Source organism: Chroicocephalus ridibundus, chromosome 2 (assembly GCF_963924245.1).
Source record: "Chroicocephalus ridibundus chromosome 2, bChrRid1.1, whole genome shotgun sequence".
Taxonomy (NCBI): Eukaryota; Metazoa; Chordata; class Aves; order Charadriiformes; family Laridae; genus Chroicocephalus; species Chroicocephalus ridibundus.
In genome coordinates, this window is record NC_086285.1 from 105,774,313 (window position 1) to 105,793,576 (window position 19,264).

The following is a 19,264-nucleotide window of genomic DNA, read 5'->3' on the forward strand; positions in this document are numbered from 1 at the left end:
AGAGAGAGAGAGAGAGAGAGAAAGGGAGAGAAAATGAATTGGCTTGAACTTTTGCTGAGATAAATATGGGCTGATCTTTTAAGTTCAGTTCACCCAAGCAATCTCACTGAAATCAGCGGGGTTTCACCCACGTACTTGGGAGCAGACCTTGGCCCCAGTATGGCTTAGCAATAAAAAAAATGCTTTCATTATATTAACTAAATTTGGTTGGAATTAAGAGACGGGACTCAGCGAAGTCCCTGCCTCCCCTGGCTCTTCACAGCCACTTCCAAAGGAGTCATGCCCTTGGTGGCTGCTCCTCGTCCCTCCTCCCGGGCACCCCAAGCCCCACCAGTGGCTGGTGCTTTTGGCAGGGGCTGCGGGAGCCCCTGGAGTGATGCCGGCCGGGGCAGCCGTGCACATCGGGCTGGAGGTAAACCAGGTCACCAGCGCACTCACCTTACCCAAAGGGTGACCAGAGACCATGGGGTGAGATGATGAGATGAACGCAACGCCAGAGACCATGCCTCCACACGGCACGCTGGTCCAGAAATGGCAATATCGACTTACTGCACGCGAAGCAGCAAGGGACAAACGGGTCTCTCGTCTGCCTGAAATTGTGTCAAAGGGAGAGAAAAGGGTGCGAGGGAGTGTGCGAGTGGGGGCGAGCGAGCGGAGGGTGTCAGCCTGCCTCCCCCTGCCCCTAGCCCCCAGCTCCAGCCATTTCTTTGCGGGGGTTTCAGATCATCTGCTTTTCACAGGCACTGAAAACTAGTGGGAAAACGGAAGCCTGATTGTGACTGGAAGCTAATGTAGTCTACATGCAGCAGACATCTAATATGATGTTATTTATTCCCATAGATCTGTTTATTTTGTTTTCAATTTACCAAACCCTGTGACACATTCCCAAAGGTGCCTTGTTGTACAATACGTTGCACACAGTAAGATATTCAGCCTAATTCACTCTTTGTTTTGTTTCAGTTCAGCTGCATGAGGGCACAAATGCGTCTGTGTTATATCTTCTCCTGTGACTGATGTTGCAGACTATTGCCATAGGGTTTTGTGAAATGGGATCTTAGTTAATCTAGGGCATTGTCTTTGTAGTGCTAAATTCTTATTTGCAAACATAATGTTCTGGCATTGATGCAACAGGGGAACATTAGTGATTTTTTTTTTTTTTTAGTTTAGAATAGACTGTATGTATGTGTTTTTAATAAACTTCTATTCTAAAGCTTTTTCTCCCTATTCTGCATTTGATCTGAGACATTTATAACACATTGCATCATGTCACATTGATGTCTTTAGCCAGTCAAGCCAAATATTCATAAATCCCATGTGCCCAAACAGAAAATGTACAATGCTAAGGAGAAAAGTACCTGATATTTTTTTAAAGCATCCACAAGAAGGCAATTCTAGCCTTTTAAAACACACATATATACAGACACACACACAGAGAAAAGATTTAGAAAAAATTGTCTGTCCATAGCCTGTTCTCAGCCTGGAAGGATGGTATCACTTAGAAATCAATGGCTTTTCTTTGCACTTCGTTGAAAGCTCTCATGTTTTCATTTTTCTTTTATTTCAGGAACATGTTGTTATTCAGTACGCTGAGGACCCGATCTGAGGAACCGGTGTAGAATCAGGAATTCCAAATTGGATGATATTATAAAAGTGTGCTGCAGACAAAATTTGATGGAAACAGGATCTGGAAGAGATTTGATGAGATTGTGAAAAAATGAAGATGGGATGCAGATTCATTAATAAAACAGCCCGTGGCTAGTGAACATAAAGCCTGATTGATCACAATTACCGCAGTTCATAACTGGAACACCAGACGTCGGAGGACATGCACAAGTTAAAGCCGGTTTGGCATCAGAACTGAGCCTCATGTATTTATTGGGTGGCAACTGCAGATATCCAGCTCTTGCTTGGGATGGGTATGTTCCCATAACAGCATTTAGAGTGCTTTAATTTTCACTTCAGCAAGCCTTCGGACTGATTATCAAAAGGGCTTTCTTAGAAACCTGCTTGGATGAAGAAAAGAGACCTCCCACATGTGCCTCCCGATGTGTGCACGTTCCTGCCTGGCACAGCGGAACTGGGTGCTTCACTTCGAATGAACGCCAGCTGCGTGCCGTGCCAGCAGATGACTCCCCGTCACCAGCTACTACAGCAGAGAGCTGTGCTCATCCCTCGGAAGGGCAGGCCAAAAGGGCCCCGTGAGCTGCCACTTGCCCAGCGGGCCAGCTCGCTGCTGCACGGCTGAGTGCCTGCATTCGGTGAGCAACCACGGCTGGAACCTCAGTTGAGGATCTCGTCGTAGGAACACTCCAAGCCTGGCTCTCGCCTTTGTACAAGCTCTTATATGCCCAGTAGGGACATCCCCATGCAGTATTGTTGCCTGTACATTTAATATCTGTACGAGCTCCATGCTTCATATCCAGAAATGGAAATTTGCTATTACGTATCAGCAGCAGACACCCCCAAAGCCAACAGGATCAATCATGGGCCAGGAGAAGAGATGGGGCACAGCAGAGCGAACAAAGAAATGCTCTTTTTCTGCCCAGTGCCCACATCAGCCCCTGGTAAGAGGCTGATGGTGCTTTGCTGTCTCTTACACAGGGTAAGAGGCACCACAGGCTGTGATGAAGAGCTGAAAAGGTGGTCTGATAGTCACATACCAGGGACACGTCCACATTTACCGAAGTGTGAGAGCTTTGGAAAGTTAAAATCTATGTTAGCTCAAATGAGGTTCCCCAAAGGGGTGGAGGTCTTTCTCTGCAGTCTGCAGCTCTCCATCTGTGAAAGGGAAAAAAAAAAAACTCCTCACAATACCTCGGTGGGGCTAAAGGAGGACAAAGCCGTCAAGGGCTGAGAAGCACTCAGATACTGGAGTGACAAGTACCAGAAAAAATGTCCATAGAAAATGACTCATCCTGCCTCTGGAGCAGGCTTTCAACAGCACGCAATAAACCAGGCACGGGGCCACCCACTAAAGCATGAAGACAAATTATTGGAAAGCTGGATGTTGAGTGAGTCCCTGCACACCATCCGTGGCAGGGCAGGGGGCAGGGGAGGACGCTGGGGTGCAGCCACCCACCCAGGCTGCAGCCAAACCAGGGCCGGGCTGCTTGGGCAGGAGCATCGCTTGCGCTGCCGAGGTGTCAAGAGAGGATGCAGAAGCTGAGCCCATGAACACCCCTAGAGAAGAAGGAGAAGAAATGGATTCCCACCTCTTTGAGGGGGGCTTGGACGCTCGCTACTGGAGAAGGGCCATTTTTGGTCTCTTTTTAGTAGGAAGGCCCAGCAAATGGGGACAAGAGGAATGAGGACAAACCCAGCACCCAGCGCAGAAGAGCAGACTGAGAACAATTTCCGCTGGGTTAGCACTTCGTCTACTGAGTCTTGGAGTTGGATGCCAACAGGCTGCAAGAGTAAATGAGTTTGGTTATCTTCTCTTCCTGACTTCCACCAGCACGTTGCCTAGGACTTGACCTCTGCTCCTCAGCAGCAGGCTTTTGTCCACCTCATTGATCTACCACAGACCACGTCACAACCCAGCAAGACACACAGTTTCTATAGCAGAGTGGTCCGCGGGCAGGATTAGCAGGTACGCAGCAAGCCTGTCCCTGTCAGACCCAGCCCTTTACCTGCAGGAACCAGAAATTTACTCATGGAATTGAGAGAAAATAATAACAAATAGGAGTTGGGGGGTCTAGAAGCTCTCCCAGGTCACTCAACATTTCTCCTGTGGATCCAAGCTCCCAGCTACCAGACAGAAACGCTCCTGAAAACTCCTGCTTCCATTTGCTTTAAATATCTGCAGTACCTGCTGTCCCCCAAATTTTATCGTCATAGCTCGCATATGGATTTAAGGCAGGAGTCTGAGCAGAAACACCCCAGACAGTGCCCAGCAGCTCCGAGCCAAAGCAAGGCAGCCATCCCGGTGTTTCAGATACATCCCTCTAGGTTTCCCTTCACCTGCCATCCCCACCAGGCTGCTGCCAGCCAACAGCGCTGTTGCCTTCTGTTCAATGTGCCACCACGGCCTCAGCCCCCTCTGCTGCCCTGGCGAGAGCAGGCGGTGGGCCGGTGGGCTTAGGACGTAAACGTCTCTACCTGTGTCCCCAGGTGCAAACACAACCCCAGGCTTTCCATCGCTGACTCCTCCTAAACTGTGAATCAAAGCAGAAGAATAAATCATCTGAATGATCTGCTTTGCAAATACGTAGGCAGAGCTTGCAGACTGCAAGCAAAAATGAGGAGAAGAAGAAAGAGGCAAGGCCGAGCGGACGGCCAGATGTCCCTAGCAAGGGAAAAATCCTCCTGGAGCTGGGCATCTGGATTCCACAGCTACCAAACACCAGCAGTCACCACCATATGCTGAGCGGAAAACACAAACCTGTTCCACACCCCCAGCCACAGAGGAACACATTGGCAGATTGAAGGAGCTTAGCAGGATTTGCGGGAAAGTCCTGAAACTCTCTCAGCATAAGACATCCGCTTGCAAAGACCTCATTTGCAACAAAAATGAGTCCTTTGCTTTCCCCTGGTGCTCCTCCATCCTACCTGGATGAGATGTGTGTCTTCTCTGTGGGTGTCTCCCCTGGTGGGTATTTGGAGGTGTCAGAAGGCCACTCCTCACCTGGGGTCACCTGCAGCGCTGCACCTGCTCCATCCAGATCTCCAAAGCAGACGCTGTGTCCTGCATGGCACAGCAGGGTCATTGAATGCGGCTATGAAACTGCTTCTCTCTGCCCTGTGCGTTGGTGGAGGAGGGGAGAGCAGAGAGGTAAAGGGAGCCGGGCTTGGGATATGGGTGTGTGCTGGAAAGGCACTGGGTTTTGTCTTCCTTTTTTGTCTGCTGCTTGTCTCTCAGCTCTCGTGTGTATGGCTTTGTGATGTGTGAGCAGTCATTGCTTTCGGTTCCCGGTAATTCAGTTCTATTTCTGCTTGCAGAAGCTCCTTATAAAGCTCAGTTCCTGGCAGACAAAGAATCAAAGGCTCTGCCTCCTACCCCTTGGATTTGCTCAATCTTTTCTTCTCCTTTGTCTGACCAGATGTCCCCTTGGTGACACTTAACTTACCCAACCAGCCCTCCCAACGAGCTGGATGACTTCCAAAACGTGTCTGTTGACCACTGCATGGATCGTGAAGCTCATGGTTACTTGCATAACACGGGATGCAACCTAGTAGAGGTAACAAACCAACCACCCGTTCTTCTGCTCCCTGCCTATCCAGGTGGATCGCTGCCGAACAGGACAAAGTGGCCACAGGAGTCTGTGTGCAGGACCTCCCAGAAGCTGAAGCAGCACATGGCAAAGCTGCAACGAGGAATGAGGATCCGGGGCAGTAAGAGTGATCAGAGGCTGGGGGGGGGGATACAGGAGAAAAGCCACCCTAGCGTTAAGCTATTGCTGCCCAGGGGCTTGCTGTTCTTGCTAATCAGAAACTCCCAGAACCTGATGGTCCTCAGTTAACGCTGACCTCCAGGGCAGGGCTACGCGTTACAACTGGTCATTCAAAGTAGCCGTGATAAATGTGCTGCTGCCAGAGGACAAGAATGTATTTTAAACAAGGTCAGGTGTCCCGTTGTGTTGCAGGACATAATCCTACCTTGTGTGCTAGTCGTCTGTCACATTTCAATTGCATGATACTTGCTGGAGCTACCTGCCTGCCATGGATATTCCCCCCTCCACCCCTGCTCTCAAATCCTTAAGTTAAGAACATCCTAAAAGAAAAACTGCAGAGCTAGTTTTGTACAAATAGAATCGGTGGAAGCTACTGATTCATGCTCTTCCCAGTCAAAAATTATCTTCAAATGATGGTGAAAATCCTCTTGCAGTCTCTCATTTTGAAAAAGAAAAATTTTACCTATTCATCGTGTTGTTTTTTGGGTTTTTTTCCCCCCACTTAAAGAAAAGCCTGGCTTCTTTTGCCGGGCGTATTGAACACCTTATTTAAATAGCTGAAAACAAGTAGCCCTTTAAAGAAGTACCTAACATGCACAGCCACAGAAGAAATTAGTTCATCTCTGGCCGAGGGCCTTCTATTAGCTTTATTTAACACACATAAAAGACTTTGTGTTGCTGTCCCTATCACACACACAAGGCAGATTCCACAGTGGACTGTATTTGGTCTTGCATGTCTATTTTCTCCATAGTTTTACTTACTATTCTTGCAAAGGATAAACAGACAGGCATGTGCTTACATATTTTGAAGAGCATATTTCCTCATACTCTACAAGAGATTTCTTTGAATACCCTTTCATCATTTGCAATTGTGCCCTTGGAAGTTTTAGCAATATTTGTTTCAAATAAGTTTATTTTTGTGTGATTGATTGAAATCTCAAGCTGCAATTAAGAAAATTGCAGCCAGAACCATTAAAGGGATAGCGTCATTTTCTCCCCTTTTCCACTAAAATGTCAGGTTTCAATGTCACCGCGAGATAACCCAATCGCGTGCTCGTACACCGTTCACCCGGGCTGGAGTAAGCGTAAAACCGTCTGGAGTACTAATTACAAATGACTAGAAATAATGACATGCGGCAGAAGGAAAATGAAAGGGCCCGGTCCCTATTACTTAACCGCCGAGGTGTACAGGCGCGGTAATGCGGGTTGTTGTGAAGCCGCCTCTTTGGTAAATACACAAACACCCATCCCCACTTGTGGATCAGCCTCAGTCCCTCCCCCACCTCCCTCCGTCTCCCTGCCCTTTCTTTCTCTCCAATTATAAACCAGCACCAGGTTTTCTCATCAGCCATCTCCATGTCTCCAAATGGCTTTTCAGTGTCAGGCCTATCAGGAAATTAACTCATCATGCAGTGACAGCTGCTAATTTTTTCCCCTTACATGTCAGATGGATCGCCTGCTGAAGCTAATAATGAATCACCAATCCCTGATTAGAAGGTGCTTCCGAAACATATAACTGCCATCTGAGCTAACTTTTTTCTTCATATAAAATGATATCACCCTAGAGGAGTAGAAAACGAATTGTATTCTTCAACAAGATGGAACAGGGGTAGGCTGTTTAAGTGAGCCGTGTGCTATCTTAAATTATGGGCTAATATCGCACAGTAAAATAAGTGAAAACTCACAGCTCTTTTTTATTTTGCCAAATGAATGACCTTTTTTCTGTTACTTAATCCTCTCACTAGGACTAACCTTGTTTCAAATTTCAGGAGTGGTTTTGTCTTCATCCTTCTCTCTTTTGTTTTTTTATTCTGTTTACACCTTTTGTGCTCGGGAGGTCTGCTGAGCGGGGAAAGTTGGGAAAAAGCCCCAGAAGTGGCTTCCCGAGGCCCGCGCCTATCACCCACCGCACCGCCAGCGCCTCGTGCTGCTCCGCCAGCAGCTCCAGCCCCATCTCCCCATCCCCGCGGTTTTCCGATGGGGACTCACCTGCGTTTTAAGCTCAGCTTCAGTTCAGGGCTAGCCCGAGGCGCCAGAACTTCGACGCGCAGAGATTCCTACCGTTGATTATACCGGCTGTACATCCGCTGCCCGCAAAGATCGCAAACATATTTCTTCCAGGACCTCTCAGCAAACATTTCTGGCATGAAAGCAGCGTTTATAAATGACAGCAGTGCTCGCAGCGCTGTGCGCAATCCACACGTGCATACCTCAGCGCATCAACTGCTGGCTCTGGCTCACCTCGCTTCCCGAGCGAAGAGCAGCGGGTAGTCAGGCAGAATGGTATGTAGCTGTGGGCACTTGGGTTGTGTTGGGTTTTGGTTTTGTTTTGTTTTATTTATTTATTTTGGTTTTGTTATTGGAAATATTTCTCTAAATATCGTTTCCAGCTATCTCTTCTCTTCCATTTCTCCCCAAAGACGGAGCTTGAATTCAGGGGCCAGGAGACACGGCCTCAGGAGGTGTATATCTGATTTCTTAAGAAATGGAGGGTGAAAATGCTTGCCCAAAACATCTCTTCTTCCTCTGGCTTTGTTTTCATTGAGGGCTTTTTTGTTCGCTTTTGGCTGTTATTTTGGGTTATTTTTCTCCCCTGCACGCTAGTTCAATGCTTCCTAAACACTTACATTTTTACCTGTTTAGCGTTGTTCACAGTATGATCCAACTTCATAACTGCTTATTCAGAACGGGTAACAAAGAGGAAATTAGGCCAATGGCTCTGGCAGTCAGAGTATCAGAAGGCAACCGACTGACACAGGCACAGGGCACATCAACAACCGCCCCCGTTACAGCGTAGCCCTTGATTTTTCGGGGAGACAGGCAGCTGAAGGTGCTCAAACCAAGCAGCAAACCCGCACGTTTGGGAGTGAACGGCTGCCTGGGCCGTACACCTTCTGAGATCCACCGCACAGGTTCTTCTACCGTCCTCTGATGGCGGGCGCTACCTGTGGCAAAGGGCTCCTGCAGCCCCCGAGCCTGGTCCCCGCCACACCACGGACCCCTCGCCGGCACCGGGCACGGCTGTCCCGGGGGCTGCCTCCTTCCCCGCTGCCCGGGAGCGCTCGGCAGATCCGTGGAGTGATCCAGCTGGTCTCCTCCTGGCTTAGGACAACAGTGCGGCGCCAGGAGCTGAGGCAGGGCAGGCAGGCGAATGCCCGAGACGAGTTTCCCGAGCCCTGGGAGCGACGGGCCGCAGCCTCGGCGTTGGGCGCGGGGCAGAGAGCATTTTTAGCGCGGGGCTGAGACAGCGCGCGGCGGCCTGAAGCAGGTTGTCTGCACAGGAGCGAACGGCACCCTCGATTTCTAACGTTACATTTGTAAGGCACTAATAAGTTGACTTTAAAGTGCACGTTAAAAAGAAGAAGAAAGCGGGGAGGGGGGGGAAAAAGCCCTAGAAAAATATTAGCTCTCCTGATGGGGCTGCACTCGGAGCGAAGTGCCGTTAACCTGAGCTTCCAGGTAATTACAGCACCGGGTAGGTTAGTGAATCCTTTCCAACGCTCCCAAGCGCAGGAACACCTACCACTGGTTGTGGTGTGGTGTGGTGTGTGGGTTTTTTTTTTTTTTTTTATGCAAAGGTCTGCTCTTTTCATTGTGCATACAATGTGATTGCTGGTTTGACACTGCAGGCTACACTGGTTTTATGAAGGATTAAATGCCACCTGAGACATATTTATCCTAAATAAATCACAAATGGTAAACTGCAGCATGTCAGTGTCAACACCCTGTACTGCAGCAGAAAGGTTAGCCATACAGGACTAAGCACAGCAAAGAATTAGCATCCAAGCTGCAAGACCACAGGGCTACAGTTAACAGGAGAAATGATCAAGAAGAAATATTTCCACTGAAAAACATTCCGTTTTTTGAACATCTGTGAGAGTCTTGCAGAGGGCCATCATTTTGTAAAGGTCACCTTTTTCCTGATAACAAACGGGAGTTGATCCTGTCACTGTTTGCTGAAGACAGTATTTAAGAGTAAGTGAACAGCCTGTCACTTTTAAGAAAGATGAGCAAGTCAAACTCAGCTAATTATGAATCTCAATGTCTAACTTGAAATTTACTTTTTTGGGGGTTTGACAAAGACACAACCTTAATTCCCGGAAAATAATATCATTTAAAAAATAATAATAAAAAGAGATGAAAAGACAGCAGGATCTTATAGCCCCGGAACGAAGCACCTCTTCTAAGCAGCTCTATCAGAAAATACATTTTTAAACAGTTGCTTCAGGAAGGAACTATTGTTTTACCTCACCCCAACTTTCTCACAGTTGATAATTTTAAGATATTAAACGTGATAGGAAACCCAGTTATCTCTAGAGTCAGCATGGCTTATACCCTAAACATTTACACAATTATATTAAGCATGCATGAGGCACACTTCAGAAATTAGATTCTTTTATCTTTATCTATCTAGCGAGGTAGAGAAAGGAAAAGAGAAAATGCACAGACATAACAGATAGCATTCGTTTGCTCCTGCTGAATGCCAGTTCTGTTTATTGCTTAATATTAAAAATCATGATGCTTCATTTTAATGCTAACATTTTATTTGAAAGACAAAAAAAAAAAATAATCCCCAAACCTTGCCAGTTTATATTTTACAATTTTTTAAAAGAATCAAAAGCCGTTGTATCATGAAACAAATCTTTTCAACATCAACTTGCATTGAACAATTGCAGTATATCCACAAGTAAATAATTGACATTCTGGACTAAGCAAGAAATACAAGGTCACCTTTTTTTTTTTTTCTACTTGTTAATGTCAATGTCAGAATTTTCTTTAAAAAAAACCCCATAACATTTCAGAAGTCGCTCACAAAATGAACTGCAAAATGGTATTTTTATGAAGCACTATTTATAAGAAAAGCAAAACACTGACAGTGACAATTTTTTTTTTTTTTTTTTTTTCAAAAAATGCACATTTCTTAGGACTCTCATCTAAAATTAAGTGGAAGTTACAGGCATCAAGTTCTTCCTGAATGTGTATAATCAAGAATTTTATGAAGTGTAGCTTTTTTGAGCTCTTCTTCAGGGAAAGTCCGATGTGATACCACGAAAGAGTAAGCTACTATGAAAAATGTGATTTTAGATGCAAAAACCACTTATTTTGAGGACGTATTTTCAGCCAGGGATATTTTAAAGTAAGGTTCTAGAAAGCAAAATGTCACCTGTTCTTCTTTAAAGTAAAGGGCACCAATTCCAGTACGTAAGCTTACCTGTTCACCTTCTTATTGGGGGGTTTGTATTTTTTGCTTATTTATCTCTTCACAAAATGTACATGTAAGTGGAACTATTTTAGACCTGTGATTATGTTAGACAAAAATGACAGACGGCAGGGAATTACCCTGAGATAAAACAACATTTAAAAAAAAAAACAACAAAGAACGCAGTGAACAGAACAATACCTACCTTTTTTTTGGGGGGGGGGGGGGGGGAACTTTTTATCCTCTTTTGTACCCTAAAATGCTTGTTTTATAATAATCCCATACAACAATTCTTTAAGCTTTCGTAACAAGACTGTACTATCCTTTTCAGTAAACTCCTCCTAGCAGCTGACCTTCACCTCCTGCAGGGTGTGCATGTGTTACCTGGCCAGGAGGACGTTGTATTGAGAAGGTTTTAACAGAAAACGTTCCAGGAAAGCAGCGCCTCCATGGATCTGGTAATTTCCAGCTTTGCCCTGCGTCAAGCCTAGGAGATGAAGCTCTTCATGCTTCTTGTACTTCATTGTCATCTCTCTGGCCCTGAATTACTTGTGAGCCACCCTCTGTATAAATGACCATGCTTGTTAACTGTTCTCCTGCTCTATCAGGGGATACACCTTCTGCTTTTATAGCAGCACCAGCCTGCAGAATCTCTGGAGACCCGGCCGTCTCTATCACAGCGTGCGAGTACACGCCGGGCTCATCCTGCATGTCTGGTGGCAATTCTGTGACGATGTAGTGGGTTGCACCTTCAGAGAAGTCGCCATCAGAACCCTGAACCATGGCTTGAGCTATTTCTTCTGTGACAATAATCTGTGATACTTCCCCATCCGACTCAACTAAATCCATGTGCTCGCTTTGGACACTGAGCGCGTGGCTACCAGCTTCCTGCATAATTATCTGAGAGCCTTCTCTAGCTACCATATGCACGGTCCCTTCCTCGTTTACGATGACCTGAGTGACACCTTCTTCCATCAGCTGGTCGGCTGCAGCCGTATCACATACAGCAAACTGTAATACTCCTTGGACCATTTTCTTGAAGGCAGCCTGAGCTCTCTCCTGAGATGCAATTATAGCCGATGGGTGCACGACCCGCGTCACTACTTCCATAGGTTCGGTATCTTCCTGAGTCTCTTGAACTTCATGGAACATTTGTATTTCTTGTCCCTCCGCGCTATTGGGAATGCTGGGCGCCTCTGGGTTTGGCATTTGCAAGAAATCTTTGTGAGTAGACCTGCATCTGTCAAGGAGTCCAGATTTGTTTTCCACTTCACCCAGCTCTGTTACAGCACACAGCAGGGCATCTAATGCCGAGGACGAGTCTGGAGGATGGACTGTAGCTTCAGAAGCATCTAAAACTTCTTGTCGCATTATCTGCTGCAGTACAGCACTACTGGAGTCAGGAACTGCGTCTATTCGAATGGCCTCCTCCATTTCAGTTCCTGTTCCTTCAACCACTACCACCTGTGTTGCACCATCTGCCAGCTGCTCAGTAAGTATCTGCCCTGGAACCATACTACTCACGTGTGAGCCGTTTTGATTTGTAGCTATGACTTGCCCATCTTCTGTAATATGGACCACCCTGGCCATCTGACCAGCCATCGCCAGAGTCTGAAGGGTAGCCGCTGCTGTCTCTTCCACAGAGGCGTCAATTGCAAAGTCGCCATCGTATCCTTGAATAATAATAACTTGCTGAACTTCTTCAGGTGACTGTGTCTGTCTTCTACTGCCCCGAAAGACCTTCTCTTTAACTGGAGAATCCTCTCCCAGTGCTGCTGCGGTAAAAGGACTCGTAGTTTCCACAAAGGTTGCTCCTTGCCCCTTCAGTCGGCACTCATAGGACTTGGACACAATGCCTACAAGATAAAATATGCTGTTGATGTGGTATCATGGCAAATATCAGTTCATTACTTTAACAAATTGGAGCTTAAATGGAAAAAAAAATTCCTTGACAATTTTTAGATTTCACTGGCAGAAAACACAGATAAAATGAGCAAGTGAACAAAAACAATTTGCATGTTTTCCAAATAACATATTTACAGGTTGAAATAATTGCTGAGTTTAACAATTCTGCAGCCTATTAACAATTTAAATGTGTTTTTTAAAATATGCTGTATAAAAAAGCCTAGATAAATACAGTATACAGTTAAAAGCCATTAAGACATCTTTTACAGAAGATCCTATTGGTGATATTTCAGTACTTCAGTGATGAATTTTAGGATCGTATATTACATTAAACATATCTGGGTGTGAAAAACTGTGGCTGATCTTCTTAATACCCTGCTTTTGCCGGCGAGGTAATTGCCATGCTGTCATTTTGATGCCATTGTCTTCCCCTTCATTTCCCACCTAGCGTCTCCTCCAGCACACCTGACTGACTCAGTCACTAGCCTAGTTACCTGGTGAAAACGTTCGGTAGCTTTCTTACCCTAAGCAGGATATTCTATAAAATATCATCCGGATAAACCTCCATTACACTTCTTAATTATTTCTACATGAAATCAATTAACAAATTAAAACACCTGTAACCTCCACATGCCCACTGCTTGCTCTGCCACTCGGTCTGGTTTTGGCTCATTGAGGGTTTCCTTCTCGGTTCCCATCACTAACGATAAAGCTTCAGCAAAGCGCATGATGCCCACAGCTGCACAAAGCCAAGCCCACCATCCTCAGAGCATGGCCCCCGGGTTGCCTTCAGCATTTTTGGGAAGATATAACCGAGAGCACCCTGTGACCAGCTTTGTGGATGTACATGGCAGAACAGCTCTAGCACTGGCTGTCTCCCCGTGGCAGTGCCATCCTGAAGCACCCCTGAAGCTCCTGGGAAGTGAGCTTTGGGCCACAACCAGTGCACACAGAGAGAAGACTGGGTCCTTCACACTGAGAACAAGATGGAGGTCTAATGCTAGATGAGCCTTGGGAAGACTGATGAAGTCCTTGCTGCTGAGACTACCCACAGTCACGGTCTAGTTTAAATTACACAGAACCACAGAACGGTAGGGGTTGGAAAGGACCTCTGGAGATCATCTAGTCCAACCCCCCTGCCAGAGCAGGGTCACCTAGAGCAGGCTGCACAGGAACACGTCCAGGTGGGTTTGGAATGTCTCCAGAGACAGAGACTCCACCACCTCCCTGGGCAGCCCGTTCCAGTGCTCTGCTGCCCTCAGAGGAAAGAAGTTCCTCCTCATGTTTAGGTGGAATTTCCTGTGTTCAAGTTTGTGCCCATTGCCCCTTGTCCTGTCCCCGGGCACCACTGAAAAGAGCCTGACCCCATCCTCCCGACACCCACCCTTTAGGTATTTATAACTGTAAATTCACCTACACAAACTGAAATCACATCTTTGGAATAACAAGTGTAGCATCTTATCATTAACACACATAGATACACCATTGCTTGTTTGGGAGAAAACAAGCAAGAACAAAAATTGACTCTTACAGTCAAATTTGGGGCTGGCACTGTACTTTCCAAGCCACCAAGACACTTCTAGTGAACAATGCACTCCACACAACTGAAGAGGCCAAGAGAATTACACTAAAGCCGGTCTAAGGGGGCTCTTTCACCCAAAGCATAGAGCTGTCAGGCCCTGATCCCACAGAGAACTAACATGGGCTCTACAAATCAGAGACTTAATTTGCTTAAAGGTAAGTTCACACTTTGGAGCTGTGTTAGTCCGAGACTGAGTACTTGGCATCTTGCAGCCTCTAGCAACTTGATATGCTAAGGTGCATATCAAGCTAATATTACAAGATAACACCAATGCTTAGAGGACTGAGCTCTTGTTAGTATCCATCCATCCATCCATCCATCCGTCCATCCATCCATCCATCTATCTATCTATCTATCTATCTATCTATCCTTTTTTCTGTTACAAAGCTTTTGGTGGAGAACTGTACTGTGAAGCACAAGGAGTAATTTTGTTAAGCTGAAAGGCTGCAAATCACCTCCACGAGTCTAAACTGATGTTATACAACTTGCTCCATCTTAGTTTGCAAGGCGGGTTATCTTTGGAAAAGAAGATTAACAATTTAAACCATTAGAGTGCTTCCAAGTGATGCTGCATGATAAATCTGGCACATGCAATTGAAGTACATTTTGTCAGGCGTAAGTGAGAAGGAAGCTTACTGTGGTACGACTGGTTCTTATCCCCACTTTTCCTGTGCTCTCTGTAGGCACTGACATTCACAAGACCCCCCAAAGAGCAGAAAAATAGGAAGGGGAAATCAACATAATAAAATGACAATTATCTTAGCTCCTCCACATTTTATAATAGAGTAGAAGTAATTAATTCTCTCAGGAATCTTGCTTTGTTGACATGATAAAAGAGGAGCCTGGCAGTGATGTGGCACAAAATCAAAATAACTCTACAAATCATGCATTTTCCACTGGATTTCAAAATCAAAATAACTCCGCGATCATAATTTTCACACGGGCACAGCAAAATCATGACATCTTTCCCCTAAGATCATGATAATTTATGTACGGGCCGCAGCACCACTGCATCGAGGAGAAGCTCTGGTCTGGGGAAGGGGAAAAAAAGGGGAATTCATCCTGGTTTCGTCTCCTCGAAAAAACGCTGCACCCGAGAAACCCGTGCAACTCCAGGCTTTGCTGTGCAATTGAATGGGAAGTCTCTTGGGTGAAGAGCTATCCGGTGAATCCCTCGCAGCACTGATAATTATGCCATTCTGACTGCTTACTTAATCTATTTGAATCCAGAGGTGAGTTAAGCCACTTCCTGGCCATTAAAGTAAACTACATGGGTAAATACTGCTGTCACTAAGGGGTGTGATGAAGCTTAACTACACCAACATCTTAACCTCAGCTCAGTGCAACCCCAGCTATTCCATCACAGTTCATAAATGCGATTGCAGGTCCATCTTTTGATTCAGCAATTTAATAACTTCGAGTGCTGTCAGTACTGCTTTGAAAAATGGCTCCTATAAAATGTAACAGCCTCAATCAGATTGTAAAAGATTCACCCGCTGAAGATTCTTCCATTTCAACTATAATGAATTAATGTTGAGCTGTGTAGAAGTTCAAGTGTCATTTAAACTAATGTGAATCTACTGTAACTTTAAATTTTAACTGGGCTATGACCAAGAATTTACTGGGAACATCGACTTCAATTTTAGTGATTTTTCATGGTAAATATGAATTGCAGATTTTACTGGTTTTCTTTTGTTTTAACAGTGAAAAGCCAAGTAGGGAGGATATTTAGAAAACAACATATTTTGCGGCTTAGCTGCTATTTCGACTTTGGAACAGTGCTTTTCTATAATGGAGCACTGCTATCCAACACAACATTTGTAGGAATTTTTATGTATTTAAGGAACATGTCACATTATTGGACTGTATGTAGCAACAAATCATGTTGTCCCGCTAAATCCAGCCTGCCTCTCGCCCCCTCTTAAAAACGGGTAAAGAGAAGGGGTAAGTGTTGGCTGACATGGCAAGCATAAGCTGCAATACAAGCCCACATTAATATTAGGAAAAGTGGACTTGTTGCTGATTGCATGTCATTGCAAATTAAAAAGATACACAAATAGGCATTAAAATGACAAAATATAATGATACGAGAGCTCATATTCAGACAATTTGTAAAGAGGTGTTTCATATCTAGGGGTGCAATGATCACAGAATTGGTTTCTTTCCAAGAAGTCTGTCATTTCAGCAGAGCCATTATTTATCAGTTGGAGTCCTGAGCGACTGTTAGTTTTTTATTTGAACATGTCAGGATTTTTTAGACATTAAATCCATATTCGCAGGTTATTTTAATTCTCAGAGACCACAAACTCCCGAAATAGGGCTAAAAGAAATGCTTTGATGTTTAATGTGCTTCTGGGAAACTACAAATAGGGCTTAGTACCTTTTCCCCTCTCTTTTACTCAATACCTGACTTTCTTTTGTGTGTCTGTTTTATTCTTTTGTTACTGTCATCATTTGTTCCCCACAGAATAAATACCTTATTCTTTTGTTAAGCTTACATTTAATTAAAATGTACAGGATTTGTGCAGTAAACTCGAATGAAACAAATAAAACAAGGGCCCCCTCTCTTGAAGGCATACGTTGTGAATGAAAAATGTCATTACAGACTAAAAAATTTTGCAGTAAACAGGGCCTACAGAGAGAAGTTTCCCCCGTAATGACATCCATAAAATACACAAATGGCACTTTTAGTACCATCCTGAATATGGCATTTTCTGTGCTCTACACACAATCTAAATGGTTTGATCATAGAGCATAATACTCCATTGGGTTTATAGAACAATCAATGTTCCATAAAATGATGTATTTATCCAATAGTAGGCTCAGCAGTTACTGGTGTATGACATTGTAGGACACTGGCTTTGTACTGTTCAGCAGCACACATGCTGGCTGTAAAACTTATCTAACACTACTTCAACAACTTCATCTCATCTGTGTCAAGTAATTTGTTGAAGCCTCAGCTTGGTTTAAAAAAACTTGTAATAAAAATTCATAGAATTTTCAGGAGAATGAAAGCTGATGACAATAGAAAGGTCACATTGTGGCGCCACTCGCGGGGTCGGGGGTCAGCCGCAGTTCTAAAACAGAAAGTAGATTTCATGCATCGTGTAGCAGATAAAGATGGCATTAAGGAGACTTGTCTCAGAAAGAAATGCGTAATGCGTTAGGAAAGTCTGGGCTAATATTATATGTAAAGCACCACTTTGCTCCCAGCCAGCAGCCTCGTTAGAATTCTAACCCTTCCCCAAAAGTTGTAGCAAGCGGTTGTGCATGGTGAGGCTAAGCCGAGGACATCCTTCACAAGGAGCACCTTTAGGACAAAGCAGTAACTCATAAATGAAATAATCTATTACGACGACGGAAATGATCTGCATTTACACAGCAAGCTTAAACCAGCTATTTTTCCTTTTCTGCAAAAGTTCTAGGAGGCCTGATTTATAGCACCCTATTCAGCAACACTTAATTTTTCATACTTTGGTGATTAGGTATGTTATTTATTGACACATACAAATATTTAGTATCTACTATAATGCAATGAATATTAAATAATGTGAATGCAAAGAAACATCTTTTCCTTCAATTAAATGCAACCCTCAAGGAATTTAAAAGATACAGAAAATTCAACTTATCTTGGGCATCGCTTGAATGAGAACTGATTTTTTTTATTTTAAAAATTACTGTCTACATGGCAGTACAATATTTCGAACGGCACAGTAAGTCCACCGTTCAAATTCATAAAGAAACAATTTAGGCCTTGATCAAGTTCCAAGTTTCTGCTCTTTTTTCTTTCTTTTTTTTTTTTATTATTATTTTTGTAATGATCTCTACTTTAATTAATTAAGTGTGGTGTAATAACAGTGGCATAATGTCATAACTTTGGGATTTCCTTGATTTTCAGAGGCCATAATAATAAGCCACATTTTTCAGATCTCTCTTCCTTAACCATAGTAAAAACTATTTTTTCTCATTTGCAAGGTTTTTATGTGCAAGCAATGCCTGGGCCAGCATTTTCTAAACCAGCTAGTTAAGCTACTAAATAAGAGATTGTGAAAGCTCATTCACGTCTCCTCCTGAAGGAAAGAAAATAGGACGGATCAAACCAAGAAGTGAAATAAATCAGCAACCCAAAATGGCTCTGTCAGAACTATTATGTCCTCAAAGGCAGCAAATATTTGTAAAGCAGTACAAATAAGTATACCTATAGGGGACTTAACCAGCTCCCTAAGAGACTTTAAAAAAGACCATTGACTCAAAGTACATAAATCTCAAGAGATACCGATGCAGCGAGATTTTTTTCCTTTCAGTATATTATTATGTTAAAAACAAAATTAAATAACAAAAACAATTCCCAAATAATGTTCATAGTTCATTTTATACTTAAACATCCAGTAATGTCATGTTTCAGTGCTGAAACTTAAAACCTCCTTGGCTTCTAGCTTTGTCCTTAATCACTCAATCATGTTTAGAAACTTCAAGGTCTTCTACGAATTGCTTGAATAAAGGATGAAGTTTTAACCTTTCAGGTATCTTAAACAAAGCAGCGGATGTCCTTTTAGGTTCCCTTAAAATGTAAAAGGCAATTTTTTTTGTAAGTTTTTTTTCTTTTGAAAAAAAAGACTGAATTTTCCTGCTTGTTATTTCTACCTCCCACACCTTAGAGGACTATGACAACGGCAACAAAAAGAAACAAAAGAAAAAACAACCACCAAAATAAATAGCTGAGCCATTCAGCGAGGGTGTTTAGGCAGTTTGTTTGGTTTGGTTTAGTTTCCCTCCAGTGTCCAATTAACCTTTGGGAAAAGGCCTTCTCTGTGAAAAATTTCAGTTTCTCTTTCTCTGCTCTCAAGGTCAAAAATGAACAGTATAGAGCCCAGTGTTACAGAAGCTACGCAAATAAAAAATATACATACCGAAACTCCCACTGATCACGGCAAACGTGCAGTGTTAACATGTAGATTTTGCAAATGCCTAACCTGCCCAGTAAGTGATTTTCTTGTAGACTACTTTTCCACTTTACCTGCTTGCCCCCATGCAGGCTTGTCTTCTCAATTCCTACGTGTGAGCGAAAACCTCACTGTGACATATACAACAATTACCTATATGGGCAAGGAGCATTAGCAATGTATTTGGAGCATTTTAGCTACCTCCTCCAGTGCAATTTAGCAGCTGGAGATGAGGATAGCCAGC

At 44.1% G+C, this 19,264-nt stretch overlaps 1 protein-coding gene across 1 annotated transcript in view; it reads right to left on the minus strand.

Annotated features, from left to right (window-relative positions):
• Positions 1-9,880: 9,880 nt before the first annotated feature.
• Positions 9,881-19,264, minus strand: part of ZNF407 (zinc finger protein 407) — a 352,558-nt gene continuing 343,174 nt past the window's right edge. Inside the window, exon 9 of the mRNA XM_063326422.1 lies at positions 9,881-12,446. Within this exon, the coding sequence (XP_063182492.1) occupies positions 11,095-12,446 (1,352 nt within the window). The 3' untranslated portion in view covers positions 9,881-11,094. The remainder of the gene's footprint in view (positions 12,447-19,264) is intronic.